At 37.9% G+C, this 17,844-nt stretch overlaps 1 protein-coding gene across 3 annotated transcripts in view; it reads right to left on the bottom strand.

The window, feature by feature from the left end:
- The window catches only part of INPP4B (inositol polyphosphate-4-phosphatase type II B), a 329,605-nt gene that overhangs the window by 47,266 nt on the left and 264,495 nt on the right, over positions 1-17,844 (bottom strand). For all 3 annotated transcript variants that reach the window (XM_063335598.1, XM_063335597.1, XM_063335599.1), the window contains 4 exons: positions 7,981-8,153; positions 6,844-6,967; positions 5,663-5,780; positions 988-1,128 (listed from right to left, as the gene is read on the bottom strand). In XM_063335598.1, the coding sequence (XP_063191668.1) occupies positions 988-1,128; positions 5,663-5,780; positions 6,844-6,967; positions 7,981-8,153 (556 nt within the window). The remainder of the gene's footprint in view (positions 1-987; positions 1,129-5,662; positions 5,781-6,843; positions 6,968-7,980; positions 8,154-17,844) is intronic.

Here is a 17,844-nt window from a genome sequence, read left to right as displayed (position 1 = left end):
CTACCTTAATTTTCTCACACATCACCACTCTCAACTCAGAGAAGTCTCCCATAAACATCCACAAAGTTACCCGATGGCACTCCTTAGAAGTCTTCTGTAAAAGACTCCTTTTACTCTCCCGTCTATAGAGAAGAGGACATGAAACTCCTGTTGTATTTAACTTCTTGCCTATTGTCCAAATTAATGGTTTTTCACTGTCTCCCTCTATTTCCCCAGCTATGCTTTTGCTTCTGAGTTTGTAGTGAATGCAGTCTAAAGACATGTGTTATGTCTCTTGGATGCTCTGTTAATAAAACCAGTAAAAAAAAAAGAAGTAGCTGTCTCATTGTTGATGTCTACCTTACAGTTTTAGAATTGCACAAACTTGGTAATTTACACATGACCAACAGATACACTTCTCTTGGAAGAGAAAATTAATAGGTCGGTGAAACTTTGATTATTATTTTACTAATTAATTAGTTTCCGACAATCTTTTCAGAGGAGCAATATTAACACATCAGAACTTTAACATCAGCCTTCACGTTTCTACAAACATATTACTAACACAATTCCCTATTGTTAACTACCACTCCACAACCCTGGAAAAAAGCCCTAAAAAGCTGAGAAAAATGTCCAGCACCTTCAGCCCCGCCTTTAATAATAATTTCAAATTTTCAAACTCATGTTTGAGAAGCCCAAAGTACTGTATATGAACAAACTTCTACACTCGTGAAACAGAAATCCATTTTATATTTGTACACAAAGGAAACTTGGAAACTGTGTGGAATAAAGTCCTGCACATGGTCGCATCTTCACTTGGACTTTTTCATTATTTTGCATTGCTTCATAGCTTGTGCTTATTTCCTTTAATATATTTTAAAATACACACCGAGTCAATGTTAGATGGTACAAGAGCAAATAACAAAAAAGATTTATTTTTAATCCTGAGAGATATGCTGTACTAGCACGGCATACCTGGACAGAAAGCGGAACGTGATTTTTTCTTACCTCTCTGCAAGTGTTTGCTGTTCATTGATTCCAACATTAAAGAGCACTGGATACATGCGAAGTAGCTTTCCTTCTTTAATCTCTTGTGGCAGCAACTCAAACATCTTTGCTGGAAGCTGGACCTCTATAACATAATGTTCACTAGGAAAAATAAAAGTAATAAGGATGGGAATATTGATTGTTTTGCTTGAAATTATAACCTTTCTAAATTATAGAGAACATGTAGATTTATAAACCAGTTCCTCCCTTTTCCCCTTAATTGTATTGAACCATAAAATGCATCAATTCAACTTGCTTGTTTTAAGAGCATAACCAAGCTATACGGAAAAAGGCAGGTATATATAATTATACACTGTTGATACTGACTTCTTTACTGAAGTGAAAATAGGACTAGAGATGAAAACAGTAAAAAAAGTTTTCTGCTACTGAAATACCAATGAGAACACCTCCACTCTTAAAATGCATCTTGCTGAGTTACAAAACCAACTTCCTTTCAGAAGTCACAACTTGATCCTGTATCCACTCTAAATGTAATATGAGCAAAAACCTTTCACAAAAGCCCAAAGCAAAATTCCCATTTTCTTCAGCGGCTGGATTTTCTCCCTGGGGATACAAAGCATCACCAATAACAAAATTGACTCTGTGAAGATAATAATTGAAGGCTCATTACACAAACATGAATCCTATTTTAGGTGAAGTGATATGATATATAGCAGTTCTCGTTTTATGTTTGTGTTTGGTTTGACTTTATGAAAAACATGTCACTTTGGCTGCCAGTCCAAATTCTGATAATGTGGAACCCTCAAGTCGAATTTCACCTGTCTTTGAGGACTGAGGCCTCACCCCCACAACAGAAACAACGGCATGCTGTTAACTTCGTTTTTATTAGCTTTCTCTCTGGTACTAGAGCAATTATCTAAGAAAAAAAGAACAGACTAGAAGCGAATCTGTTTGACCCCAGGATTTGTCATTTTAATCATCCAAAGAGGCCCAACTGATAACGAAGACTGAAATTTTCTCTCCTGCATTTGGTACACCACCAAGAAGGAAGAGTATTATAGCAACAGGAGGATCTATAGGCTACCTACAAAAACCAGGCCTAGGAAGTCACACAGCTTTTGCATGTAAACTTAAGATGGAAAACTGTTTGCACTTATTAAAATAATCTATCATGAAGTCTCTCCAATGGATTTTAATCAGTCACATGCTTGCTAACGAATCAAAATACGATCTGGATTACCCAAGTGTAGAATTTGGGGGAGAAAAGGTAGAAAACCTTGAGGAAAAGGGGCAGTTTCTGCAGTAGCTCTGACACCCTTGGCAAGCTGGAGGTGTTCGGATAAACAGCTTCAGCTTAGAAGAGCTGCTGGTCATGTTTGAACCTCTATCCTGCCCGTATATCTGAGAACTAAATGAAATGGATCCAGTACAGACTTGCGACTGCAATGTATTTATAATCAGCTTGGGCAACAGCATATGCCTTGGTACGGGCTGGAACTAGTGTCTAATCTTTGAGCAAATGCCAGATACTCCCTACTGAGGGGGGTTATCAGTTTTGAATGGAGGATACATCTCTCAGAGGAGGGGGGGGGGGGAAAAAAAGGAAAAAAAGAAATTGTTCTACTCCCCATAAGTCTATTTGGTTTGTGTTTTGTTTAATTAATTCACCCATTTGAAGGAAATAGGAGAGCTTAGAGGATGACATTAAAAAACTCCGTGCAAATGATCTTTGCACAGCAGCATTCATTCTCAGCCTGCAAGTGAGCACTCCCAGCTGCTGCCAGGCACTATCAGAACATTTTTCTGTGATGGAGTGCTTTCATGAGGTTGAGAAGAAATGTTGGTTTAGTCTAATTCAAAGAACATACACTACTGAACCAAAATGCCACCAAAATCGCTGCATTGCTACATTTCACACCTCCAAAATCATGACAAATCTTTCAGTGTGTGAAAGAACATTGAGAAATGCTGACCTTTAGGCATGATAAATTAACATCAGTACCATTCGAGAGCTTCCCCTTGCCCATTTTTTTTTCTTTTCCAAAACGTTTTTTGAAGTCTCAGAGATAATCCTTAGTAACTTTTAAAAATCTGTAACCAATTGCACAATGAAAACCACCCACTTCTGATCATGTAAGGAAAAGGCTATAAAACTGCGACAGAAAGCTGTCTAGGAAGTCCAGGAATGGTACCGAAGTTGGGTGGGGAAAAAAAATGAAACATGTAGTTTCTCTCTTTTACGGTTAGACTCAGTGCAGAGAGATACCAGGTGACTTTGGCATGAGATGGATAAGGCAGCTACAACATTTTCCAATGAGAAGGAAAAATCACTACATAATTTTTAACATCTAATGATCTCTCAGGAAAACAGGGTAGAGAAATCCAGCATGCTTAAGAGAGTAAATAATAAATCATCATCTCTTTCAGAATGAATTGTATACATTTAGGTATTAAATATTTAAACGTATATGATTTCAGTAAAACAGGACTGCTTACGAATATCCCTTTCTTTGACGTTATTTGCCTTGTTCTCTGGTACTTTTTATCATCACATATGAAGACAAACAGTATCATCACATATAGAAAAACACTTGCAGTCCTGTTAGAAGGCTTCTAAGGATTGCCCCCAACCCAGCTGCAGGTCACGGACCCTGCAGCCTCTTGCAGTTGGCTAAAATCACACACTTAGTTCATTGCAATAAACACAAACCAAGTCATTTACATGCACCTTTATTTTGCAACAGAAAAAAAATGCACACATGGTCAGTCACTGTATCTCAGCTGGGAGGTGCTTTACCCAGCTGCTTCTTTCAGTGACAACTTTTTAGATCACTTCCATGCGGCTGTAAGTGCTAGTCTGATCGTGGGCTTCGCTGAAAACACGCTATCAAACCTTGTGATGCCTCAAAGTTCATGAGCACAATCAAATCCATTCTATCAAAGAATTTTATAAAAGTAAGTGTTAACTACTTTTGCCTATAATAAAAGCACCTGAGTGCTTGAACAGAACTTCACTTTGCCTGGATGGTCGGGGTCAGCCACCCACGCCAGCAGGGGAGTGCAGTGCTAGCCAACACCACACTCCTTGGACTGACCTGTTTGTACACACAGAATCTCAGTCTCAAGCACTTCCCTAGAGAAACAATTACAAGTGAATACCCTGAACTCTGCAGGATAAGAACTTGTAGCTTAATTTTCTGTCTGGCATTTCTACAGTCTTTTAAGTCTCATTTTATTGAGCCACACCATATAGTAACTAATATGATCTAAAAATTGTGGAGTTTTAAAACATTAGTTAGACAATAACTAGGTTTGCCACTGTCTTCTCTTTTTATGGTTGACTTCCAATACTGTCTGATAGGAACTGCCTCATCACAGCTCTAACAGTAACAGCACTCCTTCACAGAAGCCTTAAAGATTTTTATTTTTTTGGTCTGATACCAATTCCACCCAGTGAATACCTGCCAGTAAGTACAGTACAGCAATCACAGGCTGTAACTCTTCTTCCTAAAGACTTGACTACTCCAGCAATCCAGAATGCCTGAGGCAGCTTAAAGCTCGAGTCTCTTTCAAACCCGGGACCTCCTAGTGTGACAGTTCAGCGTACCACAGTAATGGCAGCACGCCAGTAAATGTAGCCGCTGGATTTTTCAAGATTTTTGACTGCTGTGATTTACAAAGGATGTATTTCTTCTGTTTTATCTACACACCATAATTATTCTTAATTATTCCCAATGTGTTGCCTATCATACTCTGGCCTTCCTGCTATTTATTTCAATCCTTTTTTGGAAGGCCTACAGGATGAGAGTGAATCATCCAGAATAATTAAGTAAATCGGTGGTGAAAGCCCCCTTCAGAGGAGACATATCTTTTCTAAAAGTTGCTGCTTTGAGCGGAATTTAATTTACAGTAATCTTACAAATAATGATACTATTAAGGAAGTGATTTCTGCAAAACAAAAAAACATTCGGAGCTTCACACTGGAATAATGATGAAGATGAAAAGCCCATTCCTCCTGTGTAACAATCTTGTTAACCCTCTTATAGCCACAATTAGTGAAGTATTTCAGTTTATATCCTGATATTCAGCAGTGCTTATGTGAGACGCGTATTGTATTAGTGGCTTTATGCAAGGATTTCTGCAGGTTGTGTCCAGTGTGATCTTCAGGAACTAAGATAGGTTTCATTTTTCAAAAGTGACCACTAAGTTTTGGCATCTGAGTTTTTCAAGTTTCCATCTTAAGACCATCAAGGTCTAACTCTCAGAAATGCAATTTCATTTGTCACACTGAAATACAAGTTCTGGACACCTCAAAAACAAGGTTTCTTCAGTCAGAGACCACTTTTGTAAATACTGACCTTGTCACTTCTTTTTGATTCAGTATCTATATATGAAAAATGCAACAGGAACTCTGCACAAGCCAGACACTGCTTTGATTAATTTGTATTAATAATTGGAGCTTTTAGCTTTCCATCAGGAAAGTAACCCAGCGTCCATATTACTACTAGCTTTACAAATCCCTACTACCTCATTACACCTCCATTCGCCTCATGAAAAGTAAAACTACTGCACTTTCCATCAAATAGAACTCAGCAACAAGAAAATCATTATCTGGATTTTCATGTGCTACAGATTAAAACTACGTGCCATGGACTCCAGGAAACAAAGTTCTTACCGCCTTCCTGTTATAATAGGCAAAAAATCTTCTGATTTGGCTTCAATGACTTTAAACATTACTTTCTGCAAATCTGAAATTCCCACAGCCATGTCTTCTAGCATCCCCGCTTCTTCACCTATACGAAAAGATTACAGAGGTTATTAAAGAGTAGACAGATCAGTCACTGAATAGGCCATAGCAAAGCAATATGGGGATTATATTTTCCAGTCTGTGCATCTAAAAATCACAGCCTTAAATCCACATTAAAGTAACCTACATAAAAGCAGACTGATTTTTAGAACTGCTGACAATTCTCTGTGGCCTAAATGACAACTATGAGTATTAAGCGCCTCTGAAAATCAGCCTGCTCTATATGTGCATAGAATAACCTCAGAAAAGACATTTTCCTCTATTCTGAAAGTGTTTTTAAAGACTGTCCTGCTGATGGAGGACAAAGGTTTTGAGAATAACAACAGCGAGTATCATGCAAAAGGGAGCCAGACAGCAATCTCCAAGTGAGGATCTGCAATTGCCTGTGCATTAAAGAGCTGCACAAATGCTAAATCCGTCTACTTTGGTCAAAATCTCTAATTTGGGGAAGGTTTCCAATACACGCAGTTCAAAGCATTTTGAAACATACGGCAGTTTCTGCCTCCAAATTTCCTTTTTAATACCTATCAAATGATGGCATCTGTAACAAACTAGGAATTAAACCGCTTCCAAGCTATCTTCACATCACCAATACTGGCACAGTCAGGGCAGAGGCTGAAAGAATCACTAATTGTTTAAATCTGCTGTTTGGGTTAGCTTTATAAACCTGCCATTTTGGGTCAGGCCAAATACCTATACAAATGGAGACAGTTTTTATTAAAACAAAAAGTTCCACCAGCCGCACTAAGGAAGGAGTCTTCTGTATTTAAGACAATGTAGTTCAGCACTCTGCATGGAATAATTAGCAACTAGTGTTCTCAGAGGAACTGAGAGTAAAATATATGAGTAATTTTTGATGCAGAATCCACAACACAGTATCAATGACTTCAACTGTGCTATGATATGGAAGCCTGCTCTCTCCTAAGGATAATATTTGTTGATTCAGTAAGCCAAATTACTGGAAGCAGAACAGAGATTAAAATAAGAACCTCCTGGGATAAACTTCTGGTCTGGATGCATAAGGAACTTAGTCCAAGAACAATACTTACTATACGTACTAAGGAGTCCTTCATATTGCACAAGCAATCCAACAGTATGAAGCTGTTGTAAAAATCCTTGATCGTGTAAACCCGCGTGCAATTTGATTATAAACCCACACACCAATCCAGCAAGCTATAAAGATAGTGAAAAAATGTGAAATTAACAGATGTGCTGCTACAACATAGTTGAAATGAGGCTTGCTATTATTATACACAACAGAAGTAATATTTAGATATTTGAGAAAACAGCATAGATATTTCTGTTTAGTGACTACATAGATAATTTCATATTATATATTATTGAGGCATTTTTTGCTGTAAAAAGCAGTGAAATATTCCCTTATTTTACATTAGATAAGCTTCATTTGTTTTGTGGGGTTGCATGTTATTTACACTGACATAAGTGAGACCAGAATCTCCGCCGGCAGGCTATAAACACACAATGCTGTGAATTACAATGGATTTGAAAGCAGTTAGACACCTAATGCAACTGAATCTCCTTGGCAGTTGCACCCTCACTCCTTAATTACTTTAGGAAAAACATATAACTTAAGGGAGAAAATTAGATGAATCATTTAGAGAAAAATCTATCTGGAAACAATGATCTACAGGAGAAGATCAAAAGAACTTCAGTTATTTACCAAGAGAGGACAAGTCTGAGAAGAGACATGCTAATAGTCTTCAAACACATAAAATACTGCTACAAACTGAAAACAAATAATCTGTTCTTCATTTCCAAGGTGACCAGGAGAAAAAAAAACACCTAGCCGGAATAGCAGCAAGGAATATTCAAGGCTAGACTTGAGAACTTCACCTATAGGTGAGGATACTGGCATATAATCTAGGAAGACTAAAAATACTTTACAGCTCTTTCTTTGTGCAAAAGGGAGATTAGGTAACCTTTCCCAGTCCATTGCAGACCTAATTCTCTGACTCAGTGATACAGTTACTATGGATTTCCATTTACTATTAATTTCTCTATCGCATTACAAAATACATAAGTGGATGTAATGGAAAATATATGAAAAAGTTGTGTTAAATTGGACAAAGAAAAAAAATCAACAAAAAAGAAAACCAAAAACACCGGCATGAATAGTATACTTAATTATAGCAACAGTAGGAGATAAGTGACAGAAGACAACATACTGCTTGACTAAAGACGATGTCTCTTCTTAGGGTCAGCATCAAACATTGTGGCAAACCACAGGCAAGTTCCTGGAGCAGAACAAATGCCATCGATTGCTTCGCCCTGGTCACCACCTCTCCCATGCAGTCCTTCAGCGTAATCACCAGGGGATAAAGCTGTTCATACCAGTCACCTAGAACAAGACAGACCATCCATTCCAAAAGGGAAAAACTTGCAGTGAAAATTCTTTCCAGAACGGAAAAAGGGCTGCAGTGTCTGTGTAGATTGTCCTATACTTTAAAACAACCCCGCAGCTCTATCCTAACCGTTGGTTGAGGGAAATGCCACCGGATAATATGCTTAGAGGTAGGACTCAAGCTTACCGCCGAGACTGGGGCTAAATCCTTGGTCTGAATCCAGCTATATCCTGAGACAGTGACATTTTAACAGACCTAAGTTCTCTGTAAAATTCGCATTGAAGTGTCATAAACAGAGCACGCAGGGATACATGTGAAAACTCATTCAGCACAAGATAAACACAGTGGAGATGAAGATCTCCTGTTCTTTCCAGCACTGACAACTTGCTATCTAAACAAATGAAGTACCACAAAAAAAAAAGGGGGGGGGGGGAGGGGGATGAGCCTATATTTAAGAAAAAGTGGATGCTGGAAGGCAAAACAAGAAGAAATAGATACCTGGAAGGATATTATCTGTTTAACGTACAGGCTGGAAAAATACTAACCTTCAGGTCACTTTCCTTCTTTTTAGCTTCTCTCTATATTGTTCTCTTTAAATATTTAGAGATATTGAACTCATTATTTTTTTAGTTACTTTGAGCAGAGAGATTTAGAACTATTTTGTAATACGTTTTGCTCTGTTAAAGTATATGCTAGGAACATCAGAAAAAACAAGCTAGTGAAATGCTTGAAAAATGAGACTCCTTAATACATTACAAATGGAACAAAGTGATAACTAGGAAGGGAGGAAAATCAGAGCAGCTTACTCAAACTTGCCCAATTACCCAAGCTTTTCCTGAATTTTTCAGGATTTAATAAAATCAGACCTGCATTGTAGTTGCATATGGTTTTGCATACCCCTCTAGGGTGAGCAAATAATAATTAAAAAAATCTCACCAACCCTCAGAATCTACATCTCAGTTACATTGTTATAGTTTAAAATGAAAGAGAAATCAACACTCCAGAAGAATTTATATAAAAATAGGGAGTGTAATCAACTTAATATAGTCCATCACTGACTCATATTTTCTGTAGATTAGTGCAATTAAGAATCAATGATAATTAAAATCTGTTCAGTTTAAATTGTAATTAGGTGGAAGATAGCAGCACGTTGTTTCAGGTAACATTCTCAGTCAGGCCAACGGAAGACTCATTAGTACTGAAGAAGTTCTTTAGGCAGGAAGACGTGGCTGCCTGTTTCAAAGTCAGTTTGGCTGGGATGCAGCTAAATATGTAAATGAATAAAACTGTAGCCAAGAGGACTGGAGAGAACTTTGAAGGCCAGGAGAAACTGCAAAAAAAATAAGGCGCAAGAAAGAGGAAACAGGAACAAGGACAGAGCAGTCACAGAGAACAACTTGGATTCCTTTGCAAATAATGTCTTTGTGGTCAGACGACGCGTTTTAGCACAGTCATACATATTTAAGTGTGAGTAGTACAGATTGAAAAACCGTTCCCTGGAAAACGGCAGTTATGAAGTTGGAGCCATTGTGAACAAAACAGAACATAAGCCATCCCCAGTTTCATGTTCCAGCAAAAAAGAGGTGAATTTATACATGCCATTGACTAGGAGAGTGCTGATACACTGCATGCCAAGGTCTGGTGTACACGTTTTAAAGAGACTACTGAAAAAAAATGGAGAGCTTGCAGAGGAGAGGTACAAAGATTTAGAGTTTAATCTCCTTAAGCCTATGAAAAAGGCTGAGCAGCAACTTGATTTCCCCTCTCCATGAGGAGAAAATAACAAGTACTAACAGGGATGTTTATTCTAGGGAATAAAAGCAAAAGAACAACCAAAGGTCGGAGGCTGCTGTGAGACAGTCAAATTTAGAAATAAGGTACACAACAAGGTGTGACATTACTGGAAGTCGGACTAGACAGACCAGACAATCTAAACTCTCCTATCGAGTCTTAAATTGTAGTACTTTATTAAATTAATCAATAAATAAATGCCAAGGAAAGCAACTGCAGCAGAATAAGATCAAAAGATGTAATGCATACCAAACCAGTGAACAGGGCTGTATGTGATTAGAATGGAGTTCGTTGTCTGCTCCTGTTTTGAGCAAATAATGAAAAAGATCATATCTGGCCACTTTAAAGTAGACGTCAAGGTACAGCTAATAAACATCTGTTCCACTTTCATGGGAAAGCAGAGCTGGATACAGACACAGCCAAGGATCCTGTAAGTACAGTGACAGCTAGGGCAAGGGAGAAAAAGCTGAATTTCTAGAATTAGCCACACTTCGTGAACCTGCTATTACAATTTTAGTTTACGTGGATAGGGCTAAAGAGCTTTACTGATACTCTTTTCCATAAAAGAGGGGGTCACATACTGTCCATAAGACACATAACACTTGGATCTGTTTCTACTGAGCGGCCACTTAACCACTCAATCTGCGCTGTGTATTTCTGCTCCTTTATGAACGTAACTTTGTATTTGTCCTCACTGAACTGCATCTGAATACTTCAGTGCTCCATTTTATCAAGATCCATTCTAATCCTGCTCCCGCATCATCCATATTTCATAAGCCAAGTCAGTAATGAAAATATTGAATAATACCGGACCCGGAACAAATGTAAGTGGATTCTACTTCGTGCAGCCCTCCAGATTGGCAGTAAACAACTGATAACTACCTTCTCTTAGGATTTTCCAAATTATTTTGCACATACCTTGTAGTAGCTTCAAAATCATTTTCTCACAAGGATTTTTTGGGGGAGACTACATATTTGGAATACTAACTTACTAAGATAAATAATTTTTGTCAGTCGTAGTTGCATTAAGAAGGACTTTGATGATTTGAAATTCTCAAGACCATTTTTTCATTAAAGGAAATAATCCTATTGAGTATTTAATGTCCTAAAGAATACCGAGCTTTTCTTGCATATGCATTTTGTTTTGTAGAAAACAATAAAAACTGTAAGTTTGTAGGAAATCTTACCCGAATGACTGAGGAAAGATAAATTATTTTATTATAGACTATTAATAGAATTGTACTTGACAAAAGGAAAGAAGACAAAACTCCACCCTCATGTGATTAAGTTATCCATAACAATCTTCTACTCCTTGCTCACACTGAAAGTTCTTGTTTACAATTAGTAAGGATGTCCGATCCCCAGAAGGTGGAGCTAGTTAGCAAATCTAAGAGGGGGCTTGCATCGTTTCTTGAAAACAGTATATTTATGAATGGACTAGTATATTCTCGTGTTTATCCTTCTATTTTAAAGCAAGTTCAGCGTGTTAAGATCAAAATAAGAGGTGTATCTCAGACTGAGGTCTTGGAAGAAATAACTCTACAAAAAAACCCTATATAGCTGCTCAATCTTTGGTCTGTTAAAATCGCCACATGTCACTCGTTATGCAGGATATCTTGTTGCAAACACTGCAGCAAGAATATAAACAGTAACGGTGCACAAGGCTCCAAATACTCATCAGAAGCACACACTTACAGCAAATACTGCAGCTTTTAAGTTGCTCCTTGAAACTGAAAAGCACTGTGAAACTGAAGTTTGTGAAACCAAAAACAAAAAGCATTTTATTTGGAAGTTTACAAGTAAATTCAGTAGAATTTGGAAAATAATTTTTTCTTGTATGCAAGGTATAAATATGGAATACTAATAAAATTCATAAAGAGGTATTATTTGTAAAGGGAGCTTTAAAATCCCAGTCTAAATTCAGGTTTATATTATCCTGACCTAACTTGCCACAACATTGCTGATACGCAAGGCTACTGTGTGGTTACGAGCTACTGCTTACGTGTCTAAAAGAGTTTGGAGAGGTACAAGGTGCCCTACAACTCCTCCTTCATGAAAAAACTGGCAGTCAGCTCACAGTCAGTTGTTGCTGGAAAGACAACACAGGGGGCCCACCATGGCTCAGGACCTCTAGTCCTACAGAGACTGATGACAACTTTGTAGAATTCACTTCAAGGACTTACACAAGTACCTTTTAAGTTACAAGTGCAAGATTTGCGTCCTCTACACAGTGGAAAAAGAGGGAAGAATTAACTGAATAAGCAATCATCCCCAAAAAGACATTAGAAGCAAGAATGGAAGCAACAAGGAGACAACATGATGGCTGTCAGGTTGCTAAAATGACAAGGGCAGCCTGTCCTGTTTGGAATATTTAGCATCCAAACAAAAGAGTCAAAGCCTACTAATGAAGCAGGGAAATGCAATTCAAAAATTGTGCTAGTCAGCCACTAGAAAGGAAATTAAAACAAGGAATAAAAGCCAAGCACATTAACATGGAAAATGGAGGGATGAAATTAAAAGAAGCAGTATCACCACAATGCAGTTAGTGTAAGATTAAAACAAGAGTATGTGCAGCAAAGCACTGAGTAAATACTCCACTTACATTGCTAACAGAGAGTTGTGGGAGTTCAGTTTATGACAGGATTTGCCCTTTGGTTGCTGGAAAATGCCCTTCAGTCCCATGTTCTCTTAATCAACACGCCTACCCAGGCAAATGACCTGCTTAGCACCCAACTAGTCATTTCTACGTGCTAATATTCAAGTTGCAATATGTCAAACTCCATGTTAAATTTGATAAAGTTTGACAGAAAAGCAAGCTCCTGCTCTTTTCAAAGACAGGCCCATTGAAGTGCTTATTAAGATGTGCTAGTAATCAAACAGGACAAGGCCTAAGGCTTTGGATTAGCACTCACTCCTATCTCGTTTTGCCCTGGCGACACAGAAAAAAGTCACTTGTGTCACTGCTGTCTGCACCACCTAAAAATCAGTGTATATCTTTGATGGCTTCAAGTCACCTCAAAATATAAATGGTATTAAGTTAAAAACTAAATATGGAATTAAAAATAGAAGAAAGCATAACGTCATACTCTTAAAGGAACAGAGTGCTCTACAGATGTATGGGAATGAATGTAACAGCAACTATCCATGACTTAGAATCACAGAACAGTTTAGGTTGAAAGGGACCTTAAAGATGATCAAGTTCCAAGCCCCTGCCCTGGGCAGGGACACCTCCCACTAGACCAGGCTGCTCAAAGCCCCATCCAGCCTGGCCTTGGACACCTCCAGGGATGGGGCATCCACAGCTTCCCTGGGCAACCTGTGCCAGTGCCTCACCACCCTCACAGGAAAGAATTTCTTCCTAATATCTAATTCTAAATCTCCCCTCTTCTTCTGAATTTATTTTTTTAAGGGAGGTTTAAAAACTGACTTAGTTCATGTATTCAACTTTGCACCATAAAAAGGTCAGCTTCCTACTTCTTCATCTTGCCGCTCAGCTTTTGGAGTTCAGTTTAACTCAGTATGAGGCCTCAGCTCTTTGAGAAAGGAGGAGGTTTTAGCTCATAATTCTGCAGCATTTCTCACAGGAACACCAAAACCCTGCAAAAGTCTTCCTGGTATTTCTGCAGTTAATATAATAGCAGTCTACTTCGCATAGTTTGAGTGTCCAGAAAAACAAATTTGAATTCTTGGGGATATATTATTCTATTGTAATTCTCTGAGATTTTCTATACTGTTGCATGAATTAATAGTGAAAATGGAAACCATCTAATCATACCAGTATCTCAGCAGCTTTAGTCACAATGAAAACAGAAAAAGACGACAACAGCAATAACAGACGTAAAGCTGAGGAAATTTAATATACTCAAAACATAGGAGTAATGGATAAACCTTGCTATAGAAGTGTTGTGCAACTAAATATTCCGATATCTTGTTTAAAAAATAGGTTTTTTGGCTACATATAGCCTAGTTAAGGACCCTATCAAAAAGAGAAGGATGATATAAAAGTAAGAAGGAAAAGAGAAAAAAAAAGTGCAGAAATAGAGTTGATGCAAAGACAAGCTTAAGAGGACAGGAAAGAAAAATGTGAGGAAAAGGAAGGGAAGAGAAAGTTGCAGAAGTGTTTTTGTTTCCTCAAAATAAATAGTGTCTGCTACTCAAGCGAACACAGACCAAGGGAGAATTTTTCATCTTCCTGACTAAATGATAATTTACAGTAAAAGCTCTTCTTCTGAAGATGCAAACAAAATGAGAACACAGTTTTATTTCACATTTCTACCAGCATTGCATTGGGAGGGATGCACTGAAAGGATACAGTGTCCATCCCTACATCACTGAAAGACAAAAAGGTTTAATCTAGACTTATACAGTCCCCACCAGCTATCAGATTATTCAAGAAAAATTAACCCACGTATGCCCATAGCAATGTGGCTATGAACAGATGTTTTGAAATACGGCAGCATTCCCCAGGTGCTCTTTGCTATCGATGCTGAAGGTCACCATTGGCCAATTCATCTGCCCAGCAACACAGTTTATGATTCCGTAATTCACTTGAGGCAAAATCCAGGTGCAATCAGGCTGCCAACTCATATTGTTTGAGATAATGTGGTGGATTTTGTATGTAGCAAATTAGGGAGTACTCACCCAGAGCCAGTGGAGGAATGGCTGGGTGATAGTTGTGACGGTGCGGTACAAGGAGCAGATGGAAACAACAGCCTCTTTAAGCAGCACAGCTAAACATGGGGATCTGTCAGGGGCCGTGTAAGCATAAGAGCAAACTACTGTGTTTCACTGGCACCTCTAATGCTGCAGGACAGACTTTCACATTCTGACTCCCATGGAAAATGAAAAGGCAAAAATAAAAAGAATTTAATGTTGTCAAATAGTTCTCCAAGGCAAACCAGCCTAGAGTTAAAATAATAAAAAGACACCCCTCTTTAAAATCCATCTGCTCTTCCTGATTTATCCTGTAGAGAAATCATAATCCTGCCACTGATGAAACCATAGCATGTTACCTTGGTAACTGATAACTCAAATTCAGTCTTAAGAATACACTCAAAGGTCATATTGCACAAAAAGTTAGGCTAAGGAAGGTATAATTCATGTTGAAAGGTAAGTATAAGAAAAAAGTGCCACCGATATTTCTGATTACAAACATTCCATACAATAAATATAAGCACGTTGGGGAAAAAAAGGATAAGATCACACGATGTCAACACTGAGACTGCAAATAAAAACTATCTTAGGAAGCTCTGAATATACATTATGACAATATCTATACTTATGGGAATGTGCTATTGCTCAAAACCATCAAAATTATTGTCATAACATTTTCTACCATGTGTGCATTCTTTGACATCTTTTTCATTGTTATATGCGTGAAAAAGAATTGTATTAAAGCAGTTAGGTTCACTAATATAAGCAAACATTTCATCTCATACTTTAGGGAATACTTTTCAATGTTTTGGTCAAAACCATGGTTATTCCCCATTTTTCTTACTAATGGCAGCACAACTTTTCTTCGGATCAACTCCAGCACTGAAGCAGTTTCAGACTCAAAAATCTATCTGTGCCCAGACATTTGCAGTGTTAATTAAATAGATTATGCTCAAATTATGGTATAATATACAATCATCAGATATGGCAAGCTTTTCACATATGTAATGCTTGTGAATTTTGTGTAGCATAAAATTCTGTAATTTTAGAAACGTAACTATGGGTGTAAACACAGTATGATTTTATATCTAGGAAAACGTTATGAACCCATACAACCAGGCTTCAGATATAAAATGGAGCAGAATAAAGGCAGAATGTATAACCCTAAACTTAGAATCTCAACCTCTATGTAGGTGCTTCATGGTGCATTCTCAGGGCTTCATGTCAAACTTAAGAGAGGGAGGTGCAGAGGAAAACAAACATATAAAACCACACTCTCACAGCGAAGTGAAGCATGAAAAATTATGGCCCCAAAGGTTTTGAAAAACCATTAGGCAACCACGTTTGGCACACACCTGGATGGGTCTTCAGAAAGCTCCATCTTTTAAGTCCTATAAAAGAAAGCAATTTTAAAACACCTCCCTTTCTACGTGACCTTGAAAGTAGCCCTATAAGCTGTCAAATACACTGCATGATGCTCTCATGAAAACATCATTAGGAAATTATGTCTTCCTCAAAAAGCTGAACATGAAAACAAAGCCATCTGCCCCACAAATCTCCTGCAGTTCCCATGTGATGGTGGGTTGCAGAACACTCAGCACAACTCAACAGAAGCACTGACTCTGCTCTCACAGAAGGGCACTTGCACTGATTCAAGAGAAATAGGGAAGGCCCTCAAATGAGGGAAAAAGACAAGAATTTATTTCGGTGCCATAACATCTTGATATTTTTTGTGTCCTTGGCCTGTCAGCTCCAGAAGGCAAGTCCTCATCTGAATGAAACACAACTATAATTTTCTAACCGTTACAATTATCATTATTGCTTAGCAAGAGGTACCTTTCATTCTATTTGATGACTACTTTTTATAGTACTTAAAAGGAAGTAACTTTTAAGTTTCTTTGGCTTTGTGAGCTAAAAGCTCTAAGCAATATTTCATTTGCCTGGGTAGGGTGTGTGCCTGGATCAAAGGTAGCAGCACACTTCTTTCGTAACTACAATCAAAGACTCAAACGGACCGGTTAAATACATTTCACAGCTTATACAGAATAACAGAAGTCAGGAGGCTGAAGAGAGCGAAGGAAAATCTGTAAACATTCACGTTGCTAAGCATGTCAGAAGGCATCCAAAAAGAATTATCCTAAATCATGACTTTTTTCAGACTGGGGAAGGAGGGGGAAACCTGAAGTTTTGTTCCATAATTATGGAATACAGATAAAAACCAGTATATGCGTTTCCATGTATACACATACAAATGCACTGCAGCAACTTGGGGGAAGTTTGTGTGAAAGTGTCCTACTGCTTTACCTGCAAAACACTGCTAACAGACATACTGGATTTCTGCTTACAATAACAGAAAAACCTATTAGTACCAGGGGGAAGAGAAGGGAATTACACACAAGAACAAATATTCAATTTTGTTCTTTTAATCAAAATCAGTGTGCTTGGGCTCACTTTCTAAAGATTCGATCAACGTGACAACTACACCTACCTCACTGTTGAATATCTGTACCTTCTTATCTGAAAAAGGTCTGAAAAACGTAGAAAGTTAACTGTGTGGATACTTTGTACCTGCAAACAAAGATAATATCGTATCTCTCTCTAACATTATAGGGATACTTGCCTGCTAGATAGAAACTCAGAGAAGCAAACAGGTAAGAAATACTCTGGTGTCTGGACTATTCATACAAAAACAAGCCCAACACATCTAGCACTGAAAACAAGAATTCCAGTATGCCAGCACACATCTCTCATACTGGTAAAGATGCTGTTGTTGCAGCTGCATTAAAAATCAATAGTACAACCAAAATCGGTTGCACAAAACTCAGCAGTACCACACAAATAATATATAGCTAAAAACCAGTTTAATTCTTGTTATGTAAGAAATGACGAGTTTTCTCATAACTTCAGAACTCTTGATATAAAATTATGACATTAAAATCTGAGGGGTGAACAGAGCATGTAAAGGAAAACATAGGATAAAATACACAATTGAAAAACACAGCCAAAATTATACAAAGCTTCATGAAATAAAGTGGTTGTACGGGGGTTGTGTGTTGTGTTTTTAACTGGAGTGTGGCAGAAGAGTTGGTTCTGATTTCCTTATATTTGGACTACCATCATTATCACTAAAGAGCTGTTTCATTTGTTGCAACATGCTTGCATATCAGAAAGTCTCGTCAGAGTTATGAAGCAGATCTCATCCACGCTTAGAGAAAGCAACAAGGAATGTAGCCATCGGAGAAG

This window comes from Chroicocephalus ridibundus, chromosome 5 (assembly GCF_963924245.1).
Source record: "Chroicocephalus ridibundus chromosome 5, bChrRid1.1, whole genome shotgun sequence".
In the NCBI taxonomy this organism is placed as follows: Eukaryota; Metazoa; Chordata; class Aves; order Charadriiformes; family Laridae; genus Chroicocephalus; species Chroicocephalus ridibundus.
Note: the sequence above shows the minus strand (reverse complement) of the source record. Positions and strands in the feature narration are given on the sequence as shown.